Source organism: Eleutherodactylus coqui, chromosome 12 (genome assembly GCF_035609145.1).
Source record: "Eleutherodactylus coqui strain aEleCoq1 chromosome 12, aEleCoq1.hap1, whole genome shotgun sequence".
NCBI classification, from domain to species: Eukaryota; Metazoa; Chordata; class Amphibia; order Anura; family Eleutherodactylidae; genus Eleutherodactylus; species Eleutherodactylus coqui.
Window position 1 is genome coordinate 9,154,979 of NC_089848.1, and position 18,177 is coordinate 9,173,155.

Here is an 18,177-nt window from a genome sequence, read left to right on the forward strand (position 1 = left end):
CTATTATCTTTCTTTAAGAACTGTAGTGTAGGTACAGGACGAACATATCACCGAGACACTGCAGTTCTCGATGATATGTTCATCCTGTACCTACAGCTCACCAGATGATGGAAGCCATGCATCTGATACTTCTACACCAAGAACTGCATGAAACACAAAGAATGAGACAAAACACACTACAAACATTCTACAAGGTTCCATCAGTGGGAGGATCTAGTTGGTGTCCACTATCAACTTCACTTTAGGAGACCCCTATTATCTTACTTTAAGAAGTGCAGTGTCTCGGTGATATCTTCGTCCCGTACCTACACTACAGCTCACCAGATGATGGAAGCCATAAATCAGGTACTTCTACACCGAGAACTGCATGAAACACAAAGAACGAGACAGAACACACTACAAACATTTTACAAAGTTTAATTGGTGGGAGGATCTATTTGGGGACCACTATCAACTTCACTTTAGGGGACCCCTATTATCTTTCTTTAAGAACTGTAGTGTAGGTACAGGATGAACATATCACCGAGACACTGCAGTTCTCGATGATATGTTCATCCTGTACCTACAGCTCACCAGGTGATGGAAGCCATGCATTTAATACTTCTACACCAAGAACTGCATGAAACACAAAGAATGAGACAAAACACACTACAAACATTCTACAAGGTTCCATCAGTGGGAGGATCTAGTTGGTGTCCACTATCAACTTCACTTTAGGAGACCCCTATTATCTTACTTTAAGAAGTGCAGTATCTCGTTGATATGTTCATCATGTCTTGTTGATATGTTCACTACAGCTCACCAGCTGATGGAAGCCATACATCAAATACTTCTACACCAAGAACTGAACTAAACACAAAGAACAAGACAGAACACACTACAAACACTCTACAACGTTTCATCGGTGGGAGGATCCAGTTGGTGTCCACTATGAACTTCACTTTAGGAGACTCCTATTATCTTTCTTAAAGAAATGTAGTGTAGGCACAGGACGAACATATCACCGAGACACTGCAGTTCTCTATGATATGTTCCTCCTGTACCTACACTACAGCTCACCAGATGAAGGAAGCCATACATCAGATACTTCTACACCAAGAAATGCACTAAACACAAAGAATGAGACAGAACACACTGCAAACAGTCTACAAAGTTCCATCGGAGGATGAGGGAGACTCTTGCTGGTGACCATTATCAGCTTCACTTTAGGAGACCCTTGTTATCTTTCTCCAAGACCTCTGGAACCATGTAATCCACTTTTACAATAATTAACTAATACATTAATTAGTTAATCATCAAGTAAATTAAGCCGGTGCTTCCACTTGCCATGGTTTATGGATTACACTGTATTAGCAGACAATACATAAATGAGGTGGATACAGATGTAATCTCTTCTGACTGATGGCAATGTATGATATCGAAGCGTACCTGTTGGTTTGTTTTTTTCAATCTAATGCCACTTTTCCACGAGAAGAGCGAGTGACGTTACCGCTAATTTGTTTGTGTTCGCGCAGAATGTTTAGATAGGCAGATCATTGTTGAAAATTGTCCACTTCTCATTCTGTGCTTCACATCCTATGTATGCACTGAGCAGGTATGTCTAGATGGAACGAGAAGTGAGCGAGTGGCCGATGATGTTTATGCAGCTGAAACTGAGCGAAAAGCAAGTGCACAATGGTTCGCAATTAGATTTAATGACTATTGCATACTTTCAATCATTTGAGCAAATTTTGAGTGACAATCGTTACGTGTAAATGGGCCATAAAGCAGTCTAGAATTCTGTACTGATTAACCCCCTAAAAACCAAGGTGCTTCGGTTTTAAAGGACCAGACACTGTTTAGAGATTTTACTCATGTGGTTGGTTAATGGCCCTATTTTTTTTCCCAGCCTGCCAAAATATATTTACGTTAATGTAAAGTACAGTAATGGTTTGTCATTTTGGTTTGGACGTTTTCTCATTGAAATCAACGTGAACCGAACCTGGAATGACAGCAGCTCACATTGATTTCAATGAGAGCCGTGCCTGCAGTTACAAGTTCCGGCCACTAAACAGAAGGAGAGATGTTCGCTGCTTCCGCTCCGGCCCCTGTGTAATTGCGGTGCTGTCAGCTGATCGGTTGCGGCCCCAAGCGACAGATCCCAGCTGATCAACTATTGATGGCGTATCATGAGGATAGGTCATCAATAGTATTTTCTGCAGAAAACCCCTTCAATCCTGCACCGTATTTTTACTTTCGGGCAGGATTAAAGTCCAGGAGTAAGTGGCGTATATTTACAGTGCTAGGTCCATAATGGGTTAACCTTATTCATTATATGATGAATCTCAATAGGGGTTAAAGCTCCTGTTTTTTTTCCTTTGCAATTATCCTTACACTACTTAAGGCACATTTATATGGAATGATCATAGTTTAAAAAATTGTTAAAACAAACAAAAATGAATGCTCATTCAGTATGAACAAGCAGAACACTCATTCAATCGTCACTCGTAGTTCATTTTCTGCAGGCATAAAAATTATCGTTCGTAGTTTGAATTTCGTTCCACCAAAACAGCCATTGTCCAGTCATTCGCAGACGGGACGGGTGATTGCTTGTCAGGCATTCTGAAATGCTCTGTGATAGGCTGCCGGCAGAACCAAAGCCGGTTTTCAACATGCCAACAAGAATGCTTAAAGGGGTTGTCCCGCGCCGAAACGGGTTGTTTTTTTTTTTTTCAACCCCCCCCCCGTTCGGCGTGAGACAACCCCGATGCAGGGGTTAAAAAAGAACACCGGAGAGTGCTTACCTGAATCCCCGCGCTCCGGTGACTTCTTACTTACCTGCTGAAGATGGCCGCCGGTATCTTCTCCCTCGGTGGACCGCAGGGCTTCTGTGCGGTCCATTGCCGATTCCAGCCTCCTGATTGGCTGGAATCGGCACGTGACGGGGCGGAGCTACACGGAGGTGGCATCCAGCACGAGCGGCCCCATTGAGGAAAGAAGAAGACCCGGACTGCGCAAGCGCGTCTAATTTGGCCATTAGACGCCGAAAATTAGACGGCCTCCATGGAAACGAGGACGCTAGCAACGGAGCAGGTAAGTGAAAAACTTCTTATAACTTCTGTATGGCTCATAATTAATGCACGATGTACATTACAAAGTGCATTAATATGGCCATACAGAAGTGTATAGACCCACTTGCTGCCGCGGGACAACCCCTTTAAGCATTGAATGATTGGAAGCATGTCATGACATACGCTACAGGAACTACATGAAAGCCTTGAGGGACTGTTTGCCATTATATCGCCTGTAGAGTGCCACGTGAAGCTTCTTTTCGCTACTCCATATTTGAATTCCGCAGCATAAATAAGCATGCCGTGGATTTAGAATCGGTTTTTCAAAAATGTGGATTTGTTGTGGAAATTTTCGGCTCCACAGGAAGGAAATTTTTGAGATCTTCTCTATATGGCTTGAACTGTAAATGCTGTGGAAACTCCACAGCATTTACTCTATGTAAGAACCGTCCTCAGGCTACATCCACAGTAGCAGCAAAGTGGATGAGAATTTAACAAATCCCATCTATATGCTGTGGGAAAATATCTTCATGAAAATTAGCACATGATGTGGATTAGAAATCCCCAGCTTGTCAATTCAACAGATTCTACTCTTTGCAATGTGTAATGGATACATTACTGTAACTATCTTATTGTATATGTGAAGTTTACACTGGGTAATAGAAGTGTGGCTTTAAGAGGGGGTGGGAATGAGGAGCGGGTCTCTAAACAGGAAGGAGACAGGAAGTGAGTCAGTGTGTGGAGCAAGGAACTGGAGATAGCCTTCTGTGCAACACTGACCGCCCTACGGACTTGGACTCCTCAGGGAGAAGGAACTTTATTTAGGAAAGGCTGCAGAGACTGCTGCCTCCTCATTTTATCCCCTCCTCCTGACTACGACTTGGTTTGAGAAAACAAGAAATTGTAGCCCTGGTACCCAGGTAAGGGTTGTAAGAAGCCTGATATACAGATACTGGATTTTTAATGCAACACCACTAATGCAGATCCTCAGCAATCCCTGACCAGTACACGGTCATCAGTGACCCTGGAATGGGGCTTAAACTGTTTATCTGTTTTCTTTTTATGTTTCATTAAAGTTTGTTACTCAAAGCATGCATATCGGCTCCCGGACTCAATGTGGGCTATCCCTGGAGCCTCCATGTTACTGGCACTGTTTCAGATCACTAGTGAAACCCCGAGTCTGATATGAGGGCCACCTTACACAATGCATGGAATTAAAGGGGTTGTCCCGCGCCGAAACGGGGTTTTTTTTTTTTCAATAGCCCCCCCGTTCGGCGCGAGACAAACCCGATGCAGGGATAAAAAAAAAAAAAAACGGGTAGTACTTACCCGAATCTTCGCGCTCCGGTGACTTCTTACTTACCTTGTGAAGATGGCCGCCGGGATCTTCACCCTCGGTGGACCGCAGGTCTTCTGTGCGGTCCATTGCCGATTCCAGCCTCCTGATTGGCTGCAATCGGCACACGTGACGGGGCGGAGCTACGAGGAGCCGCTCTCTGGCACGAGCGGGCCCATTCAGAAGACAGGACTGCGCAAGCGCGTCTAATCGGGCGATTAGACGCTGAAGATTAGACGGCACTATGGAGACGGGGACGCTAGCAACGGAACAGGTAAGTAAATAACTTCTGTATGGCTCATAATTAATGCACGATGTATATTACAAAGTGCATTAATATGGCCATACAGAAGTGTATAACCCCACTTGCTTTCGCGGGACAACCCCTTTAAGGGTTGTTTCCCATCTGCAATTAGGATTCTGCTTTCCTGCTCCATTCGGGGAGCAGGAAAGTGGAATCCCAATGGCCACTCAGGTCTGTCTCTGGAAGGAATCTAACAGCATCTGATGGACCCCATTGACTATAATGGGGTTTGTCTGCATTCCAACCAACTGCCCGGCTTTCTGTATTTTAGGCAGATCTGTGATAGAACCTCCAGATGGGAAACCAGCCTAATTCAGCTGAAAATGCATGACAAAGTCTGCACATTAAACATGGATTTTGCGGCAGATTTTCCAGCAAAATGTGCAACAGATATTTTTTCCATCCCGAGTCGATTCGCCCTCGAGGTGTTACCCTTGCAGCGCTTCCTTCCACTGTTTTGGTAAGTGATATCAGATTAGTTTTTCACTTTTCAAACTTGGAAACATTTTTAACAGCTGAAGAAGACCCGAGAAGTGGAAACATTCTGCTTTTGTTTCTAGCAAAAATGAGAGCAAAATGTTGGGGTTAATGTGGGGTAACGGCCTGAGAACATATCCGCTTACAGATGACTTTAGATAATTGTAAACAGCTCAGTGACGAGAACAGAGGAACAACTATTGTTTTTAATATTAAGCTGGATTAATGCAACGCACTAAACTTGTCCAGAATACAAGAGGAAGATTAATTGAGTCCAACTGTCTTTTGACCTTGTTTCAAAGCCAGGGAAAACTCAAAGTATGGCCAACACTCCATAAATTAAACACCACAGGAATGGTAACAAGTATCTGGAGAGTCTTGAAGTAAGACTACACACAGCACTGTCTTTCTGATGAGCTGTTTTTACTTGCTTGCAGTAAGATGGCCTCATAGATGAACCTACAGCTGCAAAAAGTTGCATTTTGGGGGGGGGGGGGATACTTTAGCAACTGGACTTGTTTCGAGAACTTATTGCCTTTGACAATATAATCTATTTGCCCCCTACACCCCGCAAGAATTCCGGATCTAGTAGAAGATTGTATGGCACATATTAGTTACTAACGCGTACAAGCATTGTTGTCATGTTCAATATTTCTGCCATGCCTATTTCTAGCTTGTTAGGGCACCTTCACACGGCACATAGTACTGTACTTTTTGCGCATGCAGGGCCAGTTCACATGCGCATGAAATACACTCTTTCCATGGATTAAAAGGTTATTGGGGCTTATTTAGACGATCGCATGCGCAAATACGCTTGCCGCAGTGCAATGCATTTGCGTATGAACGAGGTTGAGGTTGATTTGCGCATGTGTCTGTGCATAGTACTCTGCTTTTTGCACAGCAGGGCCAGTTCACACTTGTGTGAAGGGCCTCTTAGGGCAGACTCACAGGAGCGTAGGCCAAAAAAATAACCCTTCATAAGGGCAGTGCATTTGTGCCGTGAAGGACGTGCGTTTGCAGGCTTTTTTGCGCATATTACTGTACTTCTGGTGCTTGCAGGCCCATTCCACACGCTCGCAAAACAAATTAGTTCCAGATGTTATTTTTCCCTCAAAATTGGGAAGTATATTGCACAATCATACGGGTATCGAATGCACATTTATGCCTTTCCCATAGACTTCTGTGGTGTGCACATGCACACAAAAACAGAGCAAGCAGCATTTTTTCGCATGCGCAGAATGCACACACAAAAAATGAATAATGGCAACAAACCCTTTGAAATCAATGGGCTCTATTCTCTGCATATTGGGCAAATTTTTGCAGTGCGATTACTCAGGCAAACATACCCTTGTGAGTCGCTTGCACACAGGGGCAGCATATAGACGTGACAAATCACTTGTGTGAATGTGCCCCAGGCCCCATGTCTTCACAGAAGCCTTCACGTTCAGCAGCTAGTTCACAGTCCGGACGACAGGCAGGATTTACACCTCTTCCCCTCCAGCCTAGACCCCCTTCCATGGAAGGATATCAATTCTAGATAGCGACTCGCGATGGCAGGACGCCCGCACTGTCACACGCTAGATAGACAACCGTGGAGCATCATGAATCCTGCTATTAGCCGGACGTGGGGGTGACGACGGCGCTGTAAATAAGACAGGAGGAAGGATGGTTTAAGACACCTCGGCTGCCGATTAATGTATCATGAAAGCTTCGCTATATCAACACTTGAAAGGTATTTTTTGGTCTCAGAAGTCCCTTGTAAGGTGACATCTATGAAAATAGCCTGGTGAAACTAGGTCACTGCGTACACATCTACTGGCGCAAGTCTACATTATTATTCACAAGGCTAAATTCATTTCAATAGGACTGAGCTGCAATACCAGACATGGCCAAAGCCCAGGAGTGGTGCTATTTCTGGAAAAAAAATAGACAACAACCAAAAGCTTAAAGAAGGCAACTCTCCATGTTTGGACTCCTTCACCTGGGTGTATGCGCAATTGTGTGCAACTCCGCACAACGTATTTGTGCTGTGAACAAGTCTTTTTTGCACGCGTGTTTGCGTATTTTACTGTACTTTGTCTGTGTGCAAAGCATGTTTGGTTGACACAGCCCCATCCCGAACTAGGAACTACGTAGCCTAATGAGTTCCATTTGTGCACCTCCCACCCATAGACTTCTATGGGGACCTTTCTTGTGCACAAAAGTAGAGCATGATGTGATTCTGTTTTGCAAAATCCGCAAACAAAAAAAAGGAAAAGCGAAACTCAATGAAATCTGCGCACGCAACACAGAACAGGAGCCACTGATTTAAATACGTTGGTTCAAACTCATTAACAGCTACTTAAATCAGCGTGTGGCTGCGTCCTGCACGCAAAAAATATGATTTATGCGTTGTTGCACCTCCCTCGACAGCTTATTAAACTCCGTGCCGCGTAGTATCTCTTTCACAGTGGATTTTGCCTATGTAAGAAAAAGCCAAAAATACAATACCTGAAGGTCTGCAGAGCAGACACGGTCGCCATAGGCACGGTCGCCATAAAGCAGGCACAATCGCCATCGGCGAATTAGGTTTAACCCCATCCAATCACATTGTCCGGTACATTACTTCGGGACGTCAGCATGAAATCCGCAGCCGAAGTTCATCAGCAATTCTTGTGTGAACTCCCCCTAAGACGAGCACCTGTTCCCATTGTTCTTGTCACAACCCATCATAGATTAATAAGGTGTTTATTATACATCCTCATGATTATTATTATTTTATTACTGTCACATGCGACACTACTGTGAAAGTCACAGGGGTTGTCCCTGGTGTAACATAACAGAACAGCTCATCCCCTGCAAGCGTCTCCAGGTCTCCGCTGTGCTGTTTGTTTACAGGCTGCAGACAGCCTGAGATCTCCCGTAAACCTGCTGCTGCAGCCAATGTCAGCACTCAGCTAGTATTGCTGCAGCAGCTTGATAAAGATGGTTCAGGCTAACTGCAGCCTGTAAAGATGATGTCAGCATGGAGACCAAGAACAAAAGGCTGGGCATGAGCGGAAAGCAGGGAGAGCTGGGTATTAGCTGTTACTTTATACCATGGGGAACCCAAAAGGATGCACTTTACATAACTCGTTCCCTTCAAATATACAGTGTAGCATATTTGGATTTTTGCTACTGTTAAGATGATGTAGGCAGGGAGACCCAGAACCACCGGTGTGGGATGAGCGGGGAGAGGTGGGTATTAGATGTTATTTTACCCCATGGGGGACCCATTAAGATGCACTTTACATAACTCAAACAATCCCTTTAAATATACAATGTAGCATATTTGGACTTTTGCTACTATATTCTAGCTATAAGCAGTAGAGATAATGCATAAACTGCGCTGCCTCCGTCCTACATAATTTCCCTTTGAAGGTAAGTCTCCCTCCCCTCCTCTTGAGGATGGAGAAGACACTACGGCATTGAGCTGAGAGGTGGTCCAAGGCATGTGAGGGTCAACAATCCATTTTCAGCCTGCAGCGAACAATCTTCTTTTAAACAAAACTAATAATGTATTAAATTTGTGTAGAAGAAAAAGACGCTTTGGTTTATAGAAGAAGTCCTGGCTTCAGGTTAGTATTAATTCATGTTCAGCTTACTATTACTCAATAAATATCAAAGTCTCCTACGGAAAAAAATAATGTTTGCTGGCTTACAAGATCAGAGCCATTACACTCTCTGCTGAAGACTTTATTGAATTTTGCAGTAAGCTTTAGCTGACTGAACAGGTCAAGCACCACAGCTAAGACTTCCCTTTATTCTCTGAAACTCATAAAGTCCTCTCCAGCATGCAATGCTGCTGGCTAAGAAACTTGACTCAACACGGGGTCAAAGATCCCGACCTCTGTGGAGAAAGGTCACATAGCTTTCAAACCCCAGATCCTGAATTCCATTAACTTACATGCACTAGCTGTTCTTGTGTGTCAAACTCTCTGGAGCAGGCTTCCCAATGGCAGTTTGTCTCGTAGACGACTTCAGGCTCCTGCTTACTTTCATCTTTGTCCCCCTCCTCTTTCACCAGAGTCATTCCATCTGGCTGATCCTAGACACAGAGTTAAAAGATGGGAATGTTAAATTACCAGGGAGTTAGAAGGAAAGACGGAGAGCTGCCTAATTGCTCAAAATCGACTCGGATCACGTTAAACATACCAGCAGAGATCTGGATACAACATTTAGTTATAGTTAAAGAAATAGTAATATTGATAGAAAATGATATTTTTGCAGCGTACACAGAACCATAAACCGTAAACCTTGCATTTTACTGAAATCTTAACATGTAGAGGAAAGAGAGGAAACATTCAAATACAATAGTCTGGGGAACAGGGCATACGGAAATGTCTCCAATTTGTAATGCACTCATTATAAAAACAAGCCATTCCCTAGAAGGAATTGTCGGAATCGAATGAAACTTTCTATGTGTGATTGTAAGTAAGTGATCGCTATATAAGAACAAAAGGAGTATGTATTGTGGAGAACCGACCCCTTGTAGGGAGGCTCTAGTATGCTGCTGCACCGCCTCTAGCTTGGATACAAGATGTGATACGGGCGGGCATTGAGGTTCTAGGACCCTGTTGTACCGCCTCTCGCTTGGATACAAGTGTGATACGGGTGGGTATGGAGGCTCTAGTACCCTGTTATACCATCTCTACCTTTGATACAAGATGTTATACCGGCTTGTATGGAAGCACTAGTACTCTGTTGTGCCGCCTCTAGCTTGGATGGAAGATGTGATATGGGTGGGTATGGAGGCTCTAGTAACCTGCTGTGCCGCCTATAGCTTGGATAGAAGATGAGATATGGGTAGACATGGAGACATACAGGTTCCTTATGGTCTCCTGCAGCATATATCGGTCCACATTTACTGTAACAGAGCCTCTATATCGTGTAAACTCGCCGGCTTTCAAAATTGGCATTCCAGATGGTCCCACACATGTTCTGTTGGCGCTAAATCTGCGACGGGACCGCCCACGGAAGTGTGGCAATTTCTATGACACCCTTGCTGTGTGCCACCAAGCATTATGTTGCTGGAAAATGCCCCTTGGAAGCTCTGTCATGAGAGGCAACACATGTGGCTGCAGGATGTCCTGAACATATCATACCACTACTAGGGGTGACCGACTGTCGTATGCAATGGCCCCCCAGACCATCACACCAGCAGGGGGCAGTGTGCTGCTCCACAGCAAAGGCAGGATTGAGGCGCTCACCCCTAGGTCTGGCTGTCGTAAGTGCCCAAACTAAACCTAGATTCATCTTGAAGATAACCCGGTTCCACACAGTAGCAGTCCAGTTTTGTTATTCATGACACCACTTTAAACAAAGGAGACTGTCGGTGGCAAAGGCAATACATGTGCTGTGAGACAAAAATATTCTTCAGACAAGCACTTGGAACTGGTTCTGACAGACACAGGGAGCCTATATTGATGGCGCCACCTGTCTTTCGATGGCAGACAACAAAACAGGTGAAGCTGCTGGTGCTTGTTGAATGATCAGATGATCCTCTTCACTGGTCTGTCGAGGGTGTTCTGACCTCGGTTGCCTTGTGGTATATACCGTTATGCATCTACTGGTCCCAAGACCTCCTTGCAGTCTGGTCAGAACGGCCGGTTGGTGACAATTCATCGATACGACCATTCAGCTTCTCACATCCTAATAATGCGCCCCTCTCAGACTTTGGTAACTGATTGAAATCTCTTCTCTGCATCATAGACGTGTCTAGTGGTCAACGAGCTCTACACAAGTGGAAAAAGAGGTCCACTACACACAAGGAGCCTCCGAGAGCCTTCTATAGGCCAAGAGGGAACCACTTTTACAGATCATTTGCCTGAGATGTAACTGCATGCCGAGTTTTGCAGCAAAACGGCAACTTCTTCTATGGCGGATTCTTTTTTTTTTTACGAAGAGTGTAAAATGTTTTTTTACATTTAAAAGAAGGTACAAACTTTTCCCCCATCACAGGGTAATTCCCAGTGATGGGGAATCTCCAATCTCTGGTGGGCTGGCTAGACGATCTCTCTGGGCTAGAATATGTCTGCTCCTCTCTGGCACTGTGCTGAGGATGACATTGGAGACTGCATCAAATGCATCAGGCAATCGTGGACCAGTGCATGCACAGCACTTCTGGCCATTTGTGGACAAAGCCGTTAGACTGAACTGCACAAGCACCGCTAATCCTCCACTTCCGGATGTGCTAGAGGGGAGCAGCGTTAGGGGACGTCGTCTGGCCAGGACACACAATACCGCTAGCCCACCAGAGACGTTCCAGCCTGCCCACCGGGAATTACCATGTCGCATGGGGAAAGTTTGTACCTTCTTTTTAAATGCATGAATTGATCACAAAGTGTAACAAAACACATTTTTTTTTAATGGTATTACTTCATTGTTTAATGGTGTAGGCGGTTCTGTGGATGCAAAAGTGATGACAGGTCCTCTTTAATGGAATTCCGTGTATACCGCTGTTATTGAAATGATATATTTTTAGTCGGCTCCTTGGCTTCCCGAGCAATCACTGGCCGGATTTTATCATTTGGCAGAGTTGTCCCAAATTAACAACTTTATTTGAGGGAAACTCCATTCAGTTACTTTCTTCCCCTGCAGCCATTGCTGCGGAAATGTATCGTTACATGGCACCCATTCAAATGAATATCCGGACAGTAATACGTTTGGGTTAATTTTGCCAGATTAGGAGCCATGAAGGTGAGACCGGTATAAAGTCATACTATGAAATGAATAGGCATGTCATTATGGCTATGTTAGGTAAAAAAAATAACACACTGTGATCCAATGATGATAAAACATATAGCTACCTGTATGCTCCCTGCAACAGGACTGGGCAGCTCATCTTCAGGCTTGATTTTGGAACGCTTGTTGTGCATCGGATCCCCTGTACTGCTCACCGCAGACTCGCTCGTTGGTTTATTCTGCTGAACAAGGAAATATAAGTTTGTGACATTCAGCTAAACACGTCACACAATATACTCTACATATATATATATGTATAGACATTCACTAATGCAGACTTTGAGGCGCACTTTTTGCTTAACAACTAATCGAAACATTTGGGTAACACAATTCCAGGTTGCGTCAATCTCCCTACAAAGATTATTTTTCTTTCCCATTAACCCTTTCCAATCCAATTTGTATCCTGGTTTTCCTAGGGGTCTAACTCTTTTTCGGCTGTTATACAACAGCGCTATACGCTGGCTAAAGCCAGTACTGCATGAGGTGACACGTTGGATAGGCTCCGACAGCAGAGAGGCTGGCAATATACAGTAAAAGAACCCTGATGGACGTCTTCCAACATCAGAGCTGTACAACCTTAAATCATAATGTCTTTACAGGTCAGACAGTGGATTGGAAAGGGTTAAAGACAACACAACCCTCAAAAACGGTAAATTATACAATGAAAAAATGATGGAAAACGGAAGCACAGATATGAAGAGCTTTATGAAGAGTGTAGGGAGCGTGGGGTACATGAGGAAAGAAGGGATCAGGTTCTGAGGAAGAATGTAGAAGACGAGTAAAAGAGGGCACACTTAAAACTGTGTGTATCGGTGATTAGTCTGATTGCCTGGATTCGCACTGTCCCTCTAATTCACTTATACAGCCAATGTGAAAGGATAAATGATTGTCAACGATTCTTGTCTGAACGAGCCAACAATGTATTTGCCTAAACGGGCTGCTTGAGTATGACGGAATTAGCGGTCACCTCACTCGCTCGTTCAAAGGAGAATCGTCTCCTCTAAATAGGACCCTTAGTCTTAGATCATTAGCAGAACAGAAAGCAGGAGGGGTTGAACTTTAAAGACCATTTAGATGTACAATGTGGTCTAGGTGTGAGAATGAACACTTCAAACTGCAATCAGAAATCGTTTCTTGCAGTAATTAGATTGCTACAAGAGATGAGTGAGTATACTCGCTAAGGCTAACTGCTCGAGCGAGTAGTGCCTTATCAGAGTATCCTCCAGCTCGTCTACGAAGATTCGGCTGCCGACGCGGGTGACAGGTGAGTTGTGGCGGTGAGCAGGGGGGAGCGAGATCTCCCCTCTGTTCCTCCCCGCTCTCCCCCCGCCGGCCCCCGAATCTTTAGAGACGAGCAGGAGGATACTCGGCTAAGGCATTACTCGCTCGAGTGGTTAGCCTTAGCAAGTATACCCGCTCATCTCTAATTGCTACCATTTCCATTTTACAATAACCACGATCTCCATATAGGACAACTTGAAGAACACCTCTGTAAGTCGTAGAGCCAATGTCTGCCTAGACTGTGATTAACGGCTGTCCGCATTGCCTCCTTCCATTTTGTATCAACCAGAAAATACCAAAGAATAAAAATGTTTTCTCAGCCTCGGTGACCCTTCCCATTTTGACCCACAATGTTGTCCATATTACCCCCATGGCAGTCGGATAGACATCTCTTTAAAGTGTGCTGCGGGTCTACATGGCTCATAGCTGGTGAATTGCCTTGTTGGTTTTACAATGCCTTGAACCTGAGGACTGCAGGAAGCATATATAAATATCTTCCCTGGAAATACATCATGCTGACTTATGTAGAGCCTGGGCTCTAGGAGGAGATGAGGTTGGTGCCTACAGCTGTTCATTACCAATGAAGACAAGAAGCAGAAGGCTACATTGACAGTTAATTTGGAACCCCGTTAATATAATGATGTGCATAATGTAGGACATGCAGGATATGGGAAAACATGCAAGGCAAACAATGGGCAGACAGGAATGATGTATGTGGGCATAACGTATGCTGCGCATAACTGCCTTCTAATCCATCCTGCAGCTTTGAAGTAGCGGCCTGCGATGGACGGGCGGAATGACTTTGATGCACGAGTGCAAATACATTTTCAGATTTAAAAATATCCATTGATGTGAAACCAGAACAAATAGTTCAGAAAGTTTTGCTTTAAATGTCTTCTAGAAGGTAAATCTGCAAATCCAACCTTTCTATATAGGACATATGGAAGACAACAAGTACTGCTGTGACCTCTATGGGAGGTTCATAGGAGGAGAAGAATATTATTTTATTAGGATGCACATTGATCTTACATACAGGAGAACGGCTACTTACCGTTTGGCCAGGGTCCGTGGCGGGCGATATACTGGGTAGTGGCCATTTTTTTCCACAGAGAACATTTGCATGGCCCCATTAAAATGCGCAGTTACGTGCATGATAGCATGACGTTCACAGCGCAAAAATATGATACTTTCACGTGCGCTTTGCGCAAACGTTTATGTGAAACCGCCCTTGTTTAGACAAGCGTATGCACACATATGTGCACAGTGAATTAGGTTTATTTGCACACGTATCGGTGCATAGTACTGTACTTTTTGCACACGCAGAACACATGTGCATGCAATCACCGCCTTCCCCCGTCCTAATATAAAAGGCTATGTGGCCTAATAAGGTCCAAATGTGTTTTTTTCCCACAGAATTGCACAGCCTATTGCCCAGTTGCGGGCGTATTTGTGCACCTCCCATAAACCTCTAGGGTACCTTTGCTTCGCAAATACGCAAATCAATACAGCAGATCCTTTTTATTTGCGCGGGCATGAAATGTGCATGCAAAAAGCATTATTGAGAATGAACCCATTAGCATCAGTGGTACTATTCTCTGCGTATTGCATGTACATTTCACGTGCGCCAAAATGTGCGCAAATACGTCCATCAAAGGAAGCCCTTACACTGCGGGAAATATAGAGAGAGATAAATATACATAATGTTCAAATATGCGCAGAGGCAAGCAAGCTAAGGCAAGAAGACCGCCTCACCTGAGTTATGTCCGGCGGACCCACGCTGACCTGGACTGGATTCAAGACACTGGGAATTCCTGGAACGGTTCTCTGGCTGGGAAATGTGGGTGCTGGGTGCATAAGTGGGGGGCTGTGTCCGAACGCCGAGCCAATACCGTGCTGCCGATTTATTATATGCTGATGCATCTGTTGCAGGGACACCGGGGTCGGTGGGTACGTAAAGCTCAATGCTGGGCTGGAAGGAAAAAGCAGACAACAAAGACATGAAGTCATTCTGCTTTCTGATGTTCTCGCTGTTCTTATCCTCTATGTAGAGTTGAACATTACATACAAAACTCAATTAATCTCAATGCGACCTGTTAGAAATAAGTCACTTTACGGAAACGTACGCAGGATCTTCAGGATGCCTTGTGTGATGAGACATCCTCTAAATCTTGGAATGTGAGCGCCCCTCCATAAGTCTTCAAATCACATTATCAGGTAAAGGAAAATCAATTGGTAAATGTGTCTTGTACACAACGCTTGTCATATCACTCATTCCGGGAAAAAGCGATGGAAGGTTCTGCTCAGCCGGAATGTCACCTAAAAAGACTTTCCGTCCGCGCAGCTTGCATTAAAGTCTGCCGTAAGACTGCTGATCAATGCGTTTCAGTGTGGGGATATTCCGGTGGGAGATCCCGTCTCTCTCTTCCAGTTTAACATCATTAAATGTCTATTAAAGCCCATTATGCATGCTAATACCTGTCATCACTTCATTACTCCTCTGTGTTCCTGAGCCTACAGTTCAATTCTGAGGAAAATTATATTACAGCATAAAGACTTCACTCTGCAAGCAGGCATTGCCAAACCACTCTTTATCGCACGCTCCTCAACTAAATTGTTCCCAGTGATACACTCCAATCGCTAATGGAAGATAAGAGAAAGTTACATTTAATTCTCACTTTTTCTTCTTTATACAACTCTTCGCCTTCCTACTGAATGTCTGAATCTGGGTGTTTTTTATTGCTCCTTCCTTAGATAAAAATGGCCGTGTCTCTTTGCCTAGAAATGGTTTGACAAATGTGTATTTGAGTATTTCTGCATTTCTTTGAATCATAGAATGGTAGAGTTGGAAGGGACCCCCAGGGTCATCGGGTCCAGCCCCCTGCTCAGTGCAGGATTTACTAAATCATCCCAGACAGATGTCTGTCCAGCCTTTGTTTGAACACTTCCATTGATGGAGAACTCACCACCTTCTGTGGCAACCTGTTCCACTCATTGATCACCCTCACTGTCTAATATCTAATCTGTGTCTCCTCCCTTTCAGTTTCATCCCATTGCTTCTAGTCTTCCTTGTACAAATAAGAATAGGGCTGATCCCTCTGCACTGTGACAGCCCTTCAGATATTTGTAGACAGCTATTAAAGGGGTTTTCCAGTGGAATACTTTTGATAACCTATTATCAGGATAGGTCATCAATAGTTGATCGACTGGGGTCCGTCACTCGAGACCCAGGCTCTCATTTAAATCAATGGGAGCCTTGCCTGCAGTTACAAGCATCGGCCACTAGATGGATGCCGGCGCGGAGGCTTCCGCTCCGATCTCTATGCTATTGCGGCGCAGACAGCATGCGCCCGCTCGGCTGATTGGTCGTAGACCAGTGTGGTGGACCCCAGCCGATCGACTATTGATGATCTATCCTGATGATAGGTTATCAATAGTATTTCCTTGGAAAACCTCTTTAAGTCTCCTCTCAGCTAAACATTCCCAGATCCTTTAACCGTTCCTCATAGGACATGGTGGTTTGAAGACCGCTTACCATCTGGGTAGCTCTTTTCTGAACTTATTCCAGTTTGCCTATGAATTTTTTAAAGCGGGGTGCCTAGTTGGAATGTTGGCATCAGTATAAATTATGACTGCAGAACAAACACCCTAAATAAAAACAGTTTTTGCATTACCACATATATAACTACACACATCTACTAATAGAAATGATATACGCCAATTTGACGTGCTCGTCAAGAAGTATGCACTCGATTTTCTGTAACAAGGTATCAAGGGTAAAGTCAGGACTAAGTCCTATAACACATGATCCACATAATTACCCCCCTCCCAACTAATAAACCTAGTCTCCCAGGCCTTTTGCACAATATTTCTAGTATTTTGTAACACTTGTGACCCTTGAAGAGATCATGGCACATTGATACATACTATATGTGGTCCATAACCACATATATATCGATATCAATGTATCGCGATCTAATTCAAGAAGGGGAGTCATTTCAACATGGGTGAAATTATTTACATTCCAACACCTAGTAGATTCCACATATTCTAGCTTATCTGCCACATTATCAAAAATATGTTGATTTTCAGGATTTCCATAAGAGGAGGCATACGCGTACTACTCAGATGTAGATCGGTAAAAGGTCCGCCACCATCTACCCTCTTTCCTTCATTAATCAGACATATTAAATCATTAAAATGAGTCAGATCTTCCATGGTAATGCCCAAATGGGCACATTCTAATTCAACAATTTGGGCCACTTTAAAGCGATCCTCCAGTACAGAAACAAAGATGGCCACCCCAGCTTCGCTGACTACCAGTCTAGAACGACTTAGACGACTGGTGCATACTAGTGTACAATGTGCATCAGGTAGTCAGAGAACCGGTTAGGCCATCTTTGTTTCTCCTCCTTCATATGTGTCTGTATTAAAGCATGCCAAAATGCATATAGAGGTTAGATAAGTCTACACCTCAACTAATTATTTAATTCTATGATTATTTTAATTGTTTTTGGGTAAGAACATCAGATTTGCTGCATTCACATATTAAACAGTTTTTAACTATAAAAAAAATACTTTGATAACCATATTAACTATATGAATTAAAACTCAATGGCTGGGCCCTGGTGCTAACACTGCTGCTACATGAGCACCGATACTTGTATCCACTCATCCCTGAAAGCTGTTCTATTTGAACCAGAGCCAGGCCGCTTTCACATCTGTGCTGGAAACTGCAGTTGGAGGTTCTGTTGCAGAACTGGTTCAAAATACCAGAAGTAAAAGCGGCACGCAGCGTTTTTTCTTCCACCCAAAAGCCGGGCAGCTGAGCGGAAACCGAACGAACCCCATTATAGTCGATGAGGTCTGTTCGGCGCTTTTCGGATATGTCCTGAGATGGAGCCCTCTGGCCATGGGAATTCCCATTTTATGCTCCTTGAATGGACCAGGAAAGTAGAACTCTGGGTCCA

General features: G+C 44.1%; 1 protein-coding gene across 8 annotated transcripts in view; it reads right to left on the reverse strand.

Annotated features, from left to right (window-relative positions):
* The window catches only part of GLI3 (GLI family zinc finger 3), a 244,228-nt gene that overhangs the window by 39,042 nt on the left and 187,009 nt on the right, over positions 1-18,177 (reverse strand). For 6 of the 8 annotated variants that reach the window (XM_066585474.1, XM_066585469.1, XM_066585466.1 and 3 more), the window contains 3 exons: positions 14,963-15,179; positions 11,995-12,111; positions 9,093-9,233 (listed from right to left, as the gene is read on the reverse strand). In XM_066585474.1, coding sequence (XP_066441571.1) covers positions 9,093-9,233; positions 11,995-12,111; positions 14,963-15,179 — 475 coding nt within the window. The remainder of the gene's footprint in view (positions 1-9,092; positions 9,234-11,994; positions 12,112-14,962; positions 15,180-18,177) is intronic. The other 2 variants (XM_066585471.1, XM_066585470.1) reach the window with 1 other exon arrangement.